This window comes from Labrus bergylta, chromosome 2 (genome assembly GCF_963930695.1).
Source record: "Labrus bergylta chromosome 2, fLabBer1.1, whole genome shotgun sequence".
NCBI classification, from domain to species: domain Eukaryota; kingdom Metazoa; phylum Chordata; class Actinopteri; order Labriformes; family Labridae; genus Labrus; species Labrus bergylta.
The window spans coordinates 29,151,721-29,162,328 of NC_089196.1; the positions used below are offsets into that span (position 1 = coordinate 29,151,721).

General features: G+C 41.4%; 1 protein-coding gene across 3 annotated transcripts in view; it reads left to right on the forward strand.

Moving 5' to 3' along the window:
• Positions 1-3,256, forward strand: part of rmi1 (RMI1, RecQ mediated genome instability 1, homolog (S. cerevisiae)) — a 14,145-nt gene extending 10,889 nt beyond the window's left edge. For all 3 annotated transcript variants that reach the window (XM_020643257.3, XM_020643258.3, XM_020643255.3), the window contains exon 10: positions 1,138-3,256. In XM_020643257.3, the coding sequence (XP_020498913.2) occupies positions 1,138-2,218 (1,081 nt within the window). In that variant the 3' untranslated portion in view covers positions 2,219-3,256. The remainder of the gene's footprint in view (positions 1-1,137) is intronic.
• The last annotated feature ends 7,352 nt before the right edge of the window (positions 3,257-10,608 follow it).

Below are 10,608 nucleotides of genomic sequence, written 5' to 3' on the forward strand. Positions count from 1 at the left end.
GGAGTTTAATAAAGCACAAACTTTTAACAGACTGTGGTCACTTATAGAACCTCTGCATCGAAAACAATGCAAACTTTAATTAGAGGATACTGACCACTAATTTCCTGCACAGTCTGAAACAAATGAGAACAAATTGCAGCATGATTGAAACGTTTTGACATGATGGATGGAGGTCACTTTAATATGAAATGTACACAAGCTGTCTGGTGTCAAATGATGGAGCATTAACCACCTGCAGGCTGTTTCCAAAGACAACACTTAACAGTTCACATGTATCTGGAGGAGTTTTACTTTGCAATTCTGATCTTACAGCCCGCATGGCAGATGTCTTTCTGAAAACTCTTTGACTTATTAAAACGTAGCATCTGTTTTTTAAAAAGCTGAAGAAAACCAAGACACTCTTTTGGAAAAAAAAGTTAAATACTTTTTTTCAATCAGCTATTTTTTTTTTAGCTAAATTAACCCCAGACTAAATTAAAAAACAAGAAGGTTAACAATCCAGTTTTAGCCACACAAACAGCTTTGCTTACGGTTGTTTGTGCTGAACAATGCTGTTCTGTAGAGCCTTGTTACTCTACATGATCTGTTTCTAGCTTATTAAAATGAAATGAGGCTTGTTACTTTTTCCAGAAGAGTGCCTCAGTGTTTTCTGTCTTCTTCACCAAAGGGTATCACTTTAAACTTCCACGCACTCTGGACTCCTCCTTTTTTTTATTTGAAAAAAAAAAAGCGGCCTACATATTTAGAAAATGTAAAAAACATAACAGAGAGTGTATTTAACAGACATTTGTAAAAGCATTCTTAAAGCTCCTTTGAGGAACCTTCAGTTTGTTTTCGATTTCGAACTAGGAATGCTGGTTGAACTATTTTTTTCTATTACGAAGAAAAGATGATAATCACATTATAGATTTTTTTTTTTAAACCCTTATATAGAGACGAATGTGTTTTGAACCTGCAAGTTTAATCAGAAATTGTCAGGGACAGCTGTAGTGGTTGCAGGAGCATATCATTGTCATGGCAACGGATGTTTGTTTGTTTGTGTGGTTTTTTCTTCTTTTTTTTCACATCTAAAAACACAGAAAAAACAAATTACCACCGAACAAAGCTACAATAACCTTATCGGGCGATCTTTTGCAGAAGTGGTTCGACCCAGAGCAGCAGAGGTGATCCACTCCAAGGCCGTCACCGTGGTAACCAACAAGATAACTCTCACCTCTCGGACGTCTTGCCTCCCGAACGAGCGATCGCAGACCACAACCCGACAGACGAAGACTTCCAAGATGAAGACTTTGAGGATCTCCCCCTGGATGAGTTGGATGGTGAGATGTTTCAACAAAGCGCCGACGTTAGCAGCAGCACTCACAGGAGCACGGGGAACCATAACCAAGCAACAGAACCACAAACTCTGATCGGCTCTGGGCCGCGGCTTGATTTTAATGACTCCAGATCCACCGCACAGGGCTTCAGTGGAGGAGCTACAGAGCAGATTGTAAAGCCATCACACCAATCAGGAGCTGATCCTAATGATGAGAATGATTTCATGGATCTCGATATGGACTGTTTTCTGGAGGTGGAAACTGGGAGGAATGGAGCGCCAAATCAGCTCCCTGTTCATCAAGGACCTAGAGACCAAACCAGAAGTTCAAGCTCCAGTTGTAGACCTACCAGCCTCTCTTCTAGAACTGATCCACATCAGATACAAAGCACCACCTCTAGCTTCACAGAAACAGAGAGACTTTCATCTGCACCACGTCGCAGCTCAGGTCCTGCTCTCACTCTAACCTCGCCTCCTTTTACGTATTTGTGCCTACTGGAAGAGAAGAAATCCAAAGATCAGAACCAACCCGTGGAGATCCGTGTCAAAGCTTTCATCGTGACTCTCCTGGGGAAGCTTAGCAGCAGCAGCGGCCTTTGGCGTGTCTGCGCTACAATATCCGACGGAACGGGCTACCTGGACGTAGAGCTCTCTGACGAGGTTTTGACCGGCCTGCTGGGATTCTCTGTGGCGGGAAAGTCGATTCTGAAGCGAGACCCGGCCCGTAGAGGGGAGCTGGACGCCGGGATGAGGCGCTGTCAGGAGGAGCTGGTGGACATGTGCTGTGTCATGACCATTGTGGTCGAAGCAGAGGGCGGGAAAGCTGTCGTGACAAAGGCAGACCCGGTCAATGAAAATGCGCTCGGGGAGCTGGAGCAGAGGGTTAAAGAAACGAGGAGGTAAACTTAGAAGGGAGGTCGAGGGGAAGTAGGCGGTAATGAGGAAATCACAGGCAGCTGAGAGGTACATTGGCCTTTAAATTGACACAAATTTAACTCCTCATCAACATTGCCTTGAATGTTTCCTCCTCGTGTTAGGTAATTTCTTTTAAAGGCTTCCTGATCAACCGAGAGCAGAATGTGTGAACGGGATGATCAGCAGGCTGCGTGTTGAAATGCATCCCATCTGCTACATGTGAATGTGACATTCTGTCATTTGTCATTAGAGGAAATCATTCATCTATTCACAGAGATATTTTCAGCCTTGAGCTCCGATGCATCGCTCCCAAAAAGAAGGCAGATTACAGATGTATCTGTGTTGTATCGTAATAACATATTTGTTACAAAAAAGGAAGAAAGAGGAGTCGAGCATTCTCAGTTTTTTTTTCTGTGCTTTCATTCTCTGAGACGAGAAGAGTGAAGCATGTGGGATGAGAGCGGGGAAGTTAGGCGGGGAGACCAGACAAGAAATTACATTTTGATTGTGTTAATGAATTGGCAGCCTTTGTATTTATTCAGTACATCCATTACTTCTGACTGACAAATGATTAAATATCCAAGGGCATCGTTGGTCTTTAATAAACCCCCCCTTAGAGAATAATGAGAGGAGAAGATGATAAAGGAGAGACCATGAGCTCTAATTATTTCTTCTCATTATAGATCCTCATCTGTGGTTTTTTTCCCCACCCTCTTGATTAATACACATAGCACACGTTTGATTCTTGATTCTGTATTTACTGTGTGTAGTTGTCTTGATTGTTCTGTAGGTTTTTATGAATTTGTCGACTAATAAAACGTATTTCAAAGACCTTGCTGTTAATTTTACCTTTGCGTCCGAGTCAAATCAGTGATGTAATCCTTAAGATCAGATAAACAACGCGACAAATTAGACTTAATTTGCATTGATATGTTTTATTAAATACACCTCTGGGACATGCACATCTCATCAAATTGTGATACACTATTCCATGTGTCTTGTCTGCCATTAAACAGTTTATTCTTGTGGTATGTTGTCTTCATTGTAACAATGTGCAAAACAACAGACGAAGATACCACATGAGATGTATATATTGTGTGTCCGTTCAGAGGGGCCCCCACACACACACACCCACACACATACATGTTTTTGTCTTCACGCCTCTGTGTGCACTTCCATTCAGGTAGCTTGTCTTGGTTCATTAAGGGCTAATTAGGTTGAACATCTAAATCAGGGTCTTGCTATGCATGGGGATTGGCTGTTATGTGCTAATGAGGCTGGATACGATGGAGAGGGGGAAGGGAAGGGGGGGGGGGAAGCAACCCATAGGGAGAATGAAGTGGAATAAATATTGGGCGATGGAGTGAATGAAATGAAGGGAGAGCAGTTATGTTACAGTCGAGATTGAATACAGCGTGTATGTCACTCAAATAGACAGGTGGTGATGGGTAGCAGCGTAAACATGACAAACTATTTTTTTTTTAGAGCTACTAGTAATTTATGAACGCTGCTGAGGTGTTCAGGGGAGGAGCCTGTATGGGCAGCCACTTTATTTTAACCTGCAGCACAATGTCATGACGGGATAACAATATAATCAAGACGTATAGTATTCAAGTTATTTTCATTTCATTATACAATGTTCCCCTTTCTTATTTTTTTGTATTATATCTCTGCTTTAATACAGTGTATAGCTTCTGTACAGTTTATTTTAAATCACTTAGCTGTTACTCCAACTTATTTATTTTTACTTTTACTTTTTTTTGTACTTTTCTGCTCTTTTTTTCTTATAATGTTTTTCTATTTTATATAGAATTGTAACTTTTTTTGTAGAAGCTGACTCAGGGAGAAACGCACAAGAATTCCAATGTACCTGTACTGTCCTGTACCTGTGCAAATGGCAATAAACATCTATTCTATTCTATTCTACAGTATTCAAGTTATAGGTTATGTTATGAATGGGAACGTTTATGCTAATAAAGAAAATTTGTTGTTTTTGTTTCCCTTATAAACATAAAAATATATTATTTTTGTTATTTAAATTTGTTATTTTTGAGTCTACAACTAAATCTCAATTTAAAGGCAAGATAGTCAATGTATTGATTTCAATGTTTATAAGCTTATCTGAGGAGAATCATCACAATCATAAAATCCCTCTCACATTTATTTACCCGCAAACTGTGGCTGGTAGGTCGAGCAAATTCCTTAGCTAATTTCCAACCCTGGGGTAGCACTTTTCTTTTCGATATAACACCTGTTTATCAGCATGGTGACGAAAGGCCTGTGAGTGAGGGGGCTACGCACGCGCAGAGCCGCTCAGTAGCACACCGTGACAGGTAGCACTATTTGACACGACACCTGTCGCCCCGTCGCTCTGAGAGGATCGGACGTTAGCAGCTAAGTTCAAACAAGGCTGCAAAACTTTCATGTCTAGAAGTTAAAGTAAGTGTAGGATCTCCAAAGTGAAACACAACTTATTTTTTTGTTTTCAACAAGAACGAGGGAAAGTTGATGACGTAATGGGGGGACATTCACAGACCGCTAATTCAAGCTACAAGAAATGCTAACATCACAGAGACGATGTGTGTTGCCCCTGGCTGAGGATAATGAAGAGGATTACATAGTAAATGAGCTCCGTTTGCTTACATTAGGTTCCTTATGTTATGTGTTGTTTGCCTTAGGCTAACACTACAGCTAGCCGGAAGCTCACTGCTAGCTAGCACTTGAAGTGTGTAGCTGTTTCCGTGGTAGCAGAGCATCAACCTGCTGTATGTTATTGTTTTTACTCACAGCTGAGTAATATCAAATTTACAATTTTTTTGTCATTATGATTATCGTTTTCAGTTGTTTGTGACTGTTGTTTTTGTTGTTGTTGTTTTTTGTTGTGTTCTATTTTGCATGTGCAGAAAACTACACTCTTATTTAGACAGGTGCAACATCAGCCTCAGGTGTCCTGCGGTGGTTTGGAGCGTCCTCAGGAAATAACGGTGCGTTCCAGTTGATCGCATAAGTGGGAAATTCCCAGTTCCCAGTCGGAAGAGTCAACTGGAACGCCCCCCCTTGAAGTCTAATTACGACTCGGAAACTCAGAAAAAAAATGCTAAACTCGTCCGCAGGAGCAATATGCATATAACCACTAGGAGCAGTGTAGAGTTGTAGGGTGATGAGACCGGAAATGACAACATCGGAGACACCAGAGAGCCGCTACAACAATAGTGGAAAGTTTATAGATCAAGTCCGCTAGGCACATACAGGGAAGCTCTGTTTTCACTGCCAGATCTGAGTCCTTTTACCAGCACTGATATATAAATGAATACAGCCTTGGCAGTCAATTAGGACTGAAGTGGACAAGGAAAAATGCAGAGCAGACGAGGACACAAACTAATCATTAACAGCAGGAATTCATTTGTCAGATATCTCAAATGAAGCTTATGACCTTCATCATTTCCTTCATAAATGTATTACAAGCGGGCTGTGGATCTGAGGTTCATTGCGCAGTCTTGTGAGGAAATTACAATTTTTGAGTCTTTAAAAGTTTGTCAAGCAGCAGCACACCATAAATTACATATTTCAGAAGCAGTAGGAGAAAGTGCTTGACTGCCCTAATGGCTTTCCATTTGCAATATTATTTCCTCCATGTTAGTTTCCACTTCAGTCTCAGTCCTGAGCGGCAGCAGGAGGAGGAGGAAAAAAAAAAAGCTTTTTTTTTTTCTTCCTCTGTGAGTTTCAATGTACCTTTTCCAAATTGCAGATCGCAGGCGGGTGGAGGAGGCTGAGGCAGGAGGGACTGAACCACACACACACACACACACACACACACACACACACACACACACACACACACACAGGGAAGAGAGCGCCGTGCTAATTTCTCTAATGCTCATATACAGCTGCACTGTACCTCTTTGGTCATTACAAATGTCAATGTAAAAAGTACATGAGCAGTCCTAATACCCCTCCCGCTGCAGCAGCTGTAATTTTCTTTGCCCTATTACATTTAGTAATGAAAAATCCACTTAGACAGCTCAACCTCTCTTTTAGGCCTCCATCAAAATGAGCAAATGGTTTCTCTTCATGGCAAAAACATACCTCTTTATGTGCGTGTACCTGTGTGTGTGTGTGTGTGTGTGTGTGTGTGTGTGTGTGTGTCTGCTGAGGCTGGAGGATGTGAGTCATTAAAGGAATAGAAAATTATGAGGAGCAGGACTTTGGATATTTTAGTTTTGGCTCATCAGGATGGATAGAGGGATGACTATTGTGCTTTTTAAAAGGAATGAATCATGAAAAAAACTTTTGCAGGGGGTTTATTGTCACTGAAAAAAGTGTTTTTCTGAGTCATTGGCCTGTATATTAAAGCCCATTAAGACAGCATGTTAAGAAAATTGGATGTACCCAAAAGCAGGAAGACCAATGATTCTTTCATTTCAATATTTTTATTTTGAAGTTTGGATTTTACAGACTTCAGATTTCTGCCTTCCCAATAATACATACAAAGTATAAAAAATAAAAACGACAATATGCAATGTAATATCATATTATATATATTTATTGTAATAGACATTTTTTTCCATTGAAATTTTTCTGAATTCTGTGTTTTTTCGTTTCTGGTCGAGGAGCTTAGTAGAAACATGCAGAGGCTTTTTGGGTCGGGTACAATCACTTCTATCTGACATAGTTCTTCTCCAACGCTGGAACATGTGTTGGTTTGCCGTTTACCTGGCCGTTTATCCAAAACGGCCGTGTGAGGTTGCCTTAAAAGTGCCTACCTTCTCTGGTCCAAACAAATCCAGATCATTCAGGAGCAGAATCTAAAGTTAGAAGGAGGACATACTGACTGCTGCATTGTTGTCAGAGAAGCCAGCACTTCAACATAGCATGTTTCCTTAATGTCTGATCAGATAGTAAGATCACTTTATCATTTCACTCAGTAGATATCTTACATAATGCTCCTTTGGGGCGGCAGAAGCTATCAGTCTGTAGGGACTTGGGAACTGGAAGGTCACTGGTTCAAGTCCCGGTGCGGACTAAATCTGGAAATTGGTCTGGTAGCTAGAGAGGCCAGATCACTCCCTGAGCACTACCTAGGTGCCCTTGAGCAAGGCAGTGTTCCCTCTCCCACCAGCTGTCTGTGGGCAGCCCCCACACATCTCTCCATCAGTGCATGTCCACAGGATCCTGTTTGTTCATGTGTGTGTATTAAGCATGTTTAATAACAGAGTGTAACACTGATTTATTCTAAACCTTGACATGAGGACATGACGACAACTTCTGAGCTCCCCACCCATCATGGCAACATTGCCGCCGCAGGAATTTAGTCAGTTGTGGCAATTCATCATCTTCTATTAGCATCGCACCAAATGCAGATTCACCTGGCTTTTTTTTAAAGAGAGTGAGAGAAGACATTCTGAATAGTTTGATTCATGTTACGCCCAAAACACGCCTAAGATTTATTTAGAAAAGTAAAACATTTGTTTTGCTGCCCCTCCTTCAAAAACACTTGCAGCATTTTGACCAGAGACATTTCTTTCAAACTCTCCCGTTAAGGCGTCTAACTTGGGCAGCTGAAGCTCTGTGTGTGGGGGAAAAAAAAAAAGAATAAGAAGAATGAGAGCTGTTAGGAGGAATGTATGCAGAGTGAGACATCTTAATGATTCTGAAGCTGTAATCTTGCAATTAGGAAGAAAGAATGAACGTGAACTTTGGTCTCCTCTTGTTGACTCAGGTGAGGGATTGTTAGCTAGACTTGTTCAGCTAGGTGAGGCCGCTATGACAGAGCGCAGACAATCGATTGACAGGCCAACAATACCGCCGGCCTCTCTCCACGTTCTACTCTCACTACCGAATCATTACCTCCATTTGAATATGAGCGGGATGCACTTGAGGAGCAGGACTTAAAAGAAAGGAACGAAAGGGTATCACATAAAGAGGCGAATGAGTGATTTTGCTGTGACAAGGAAGAGAATGGATCACTCCCCCCACTTGTCCTTTCTTTCTCCACCGAGACGAGGAAGCCTGACAAGCTGGCCATTAGGAAGGTAATTTGAAAAGCTGTGCAGAGTGCTTTCTCTGCGCCCTTAAACCTCTTGAACATTATGAAGCCTTGTTCTGTATCCCTAGTTAATGTTAAGAGAAAACGCAGGCTGGAAAAGACTTCAGACGCACATGTGCGTTAGGGCTGTGCAATTAATCGCAAATTTTAAAATTATCGTGATATGAGCATTCGTTATAAATACGTTGAAAAAAGTCTGAATTCATCCCAATAAATAGGAAATGTTGTTTTAAGCAAATACGCAATGCTTTCTCACTCAGCATGTGTAGATTTCCTGGGTTTTAATGGCCGTGCTTTGTTTCAGTCAGGTGAAGCTAAAGCTAGCTACTCTCAGAGTAATCGTTCTGAATATAATTAAAATCAAATGCTTTTTGTCTTTATTTTAGATTGAGGAGTAACAAGTTGCAAACACGGATGTTAAACATGAAGACCAGCAGATATTAGGTCAGCGCAGAATTCACATTGTAGGACGTGCAATGTCAAGTCAAGTGACCTGGTTCACATAGTTTGCCACTTTTGTGTTCTTTGCTGCAAACCAAAACTGCCCGTTTTTGCATTTTCCATGACTAATCTACAGTAAAAGTCTGTCTGAATTTAAATTTAAATTTAAATTTGAATGTCATCCCCCGCTCTCTCATCCCAACATTTCCTGTCTCTCTTCAGCTGTCCTATCAAATAAAGGCACATTTTTTTTTAGCTCTGCTAGCACTGCCAGCCATCGTCCTCCCTGCAGGTTAACACCCACATGCTTGTGCTAAATGTGTCTCGTACCCACATCCTCTTTGCTCCATGTCTGATCCGGACAGAAAACTATTTAAAATATGATATGCAGTAATATAAGCAACGCAGAAGTGTCAGTGCTACAGCGGTGGTTGTCAACAGACTGTTGTCATAGAGACAAGACGGAAGGTGCAGCGCTCTTTTTCTCAGCGTGTAAACGCTTCGAGTGCACAACCAGTGCGTTTCTGCCCAGAGAAATCACCAGGTGGACACGGGGGCTTTAGTCGTCTACACATGCACATCCTTATAGCTGAAGCTAATAGTGCATGTAAACTTACTGAAGGTTAATCCCCGTCAAACCTTCCTAACAGGCAGCGTGTCAAACTAATGTTCTGCTCAGATCAATGTGGCTCTTCAAAGTCAGAGACATTAAGTAAGCAGTCATCCAGCTGTTCAGCGTCAACACACCGCCTCTGAATCCCCGTTATTTTTTATGCATGGAGGAGATTACGCCGAGTGATCTTTAGGTGATCTGGTCACATTTTTAAAACGGTCGTATGTGACATCGGGGTGTTAATTTTATGGGGTGTGTGCACCTGTTTGTGACTGTGCGAGTTAATGCCTTCGATTTCACAAGGCAGGATATGAAATGAAAGGTCACCCATCAGGAAACCGTCGGGATAAGGAGGAATTAAGAGGAAATGAGATCCACCAGGAGGGAGATTAGAAGGTGTGTGGTTTAAAGAGAGACAGAAAGAGGAAATACTGGCTGAAGGGCTTCTATAAGACGAAAATCACCTGAGAGTTTATGTTTAAGATTGTGTCTCTTAGGTCATTTATATATGTTTGTGCTGACAGGACAGGTAGACAAGAAAAGGTTACTCACAGTACTACACACATATACACGACGAGGGCTGTTTGGCAATGTCTTGTGTTGTTGCCGTAGTGATTGGCATACAGGGAAAAGAACTTGGGTTTTTCTGACCAAATTTGCTGGTGAAGGCTGGGCATTCACAACACAGCATCCAGCCTTTGCTCTTAGGTTGCTGTATTATTATTCTCTGCTTTTCATCCTCCAGTGTAGCTTTTTCTCTCTTGTCCTTCTTCGTTCTCCCCGGATAAACTCTCTGCTCTGTTAAGTCTCCCCGCCGCTCTATTATGAACTGATCTTCTATTCTTTTTTTCTGCATTGACAGAAAATAAAATAACAGTGTTTAACGTTTTTCACAGGGCTTGAACTTTGAAAACAGTCTTACTTTAAAACTTTAAGATGGAACTGCTGGAAAGATGGAACATTTTTTTTTGCACGAGTATTTCATATGCAGAATTGATAGAAACTTGTTTTAAGCAAGCTGAAGCTGAAGAGATTCATACAACTGCATGGAGGACCTTTGTTGCTTGTCATGCCCTCCTAACCCCCCCCCCACCACCCTGATTTCTTCTGTCTCTTCTCAGTCAGCTCTTCCCTGTAACATCCAGTGCAAAGACACTGAGAACTGACTCTTCAGAGACCAGTTAAACATGCAAAATGAAGAAGAAAAAAATGTATGCATATTTCTAGATTTTCTAAATGAGGGACGAAGTATTCTAAGTATCTTTAAAGGGGACATTT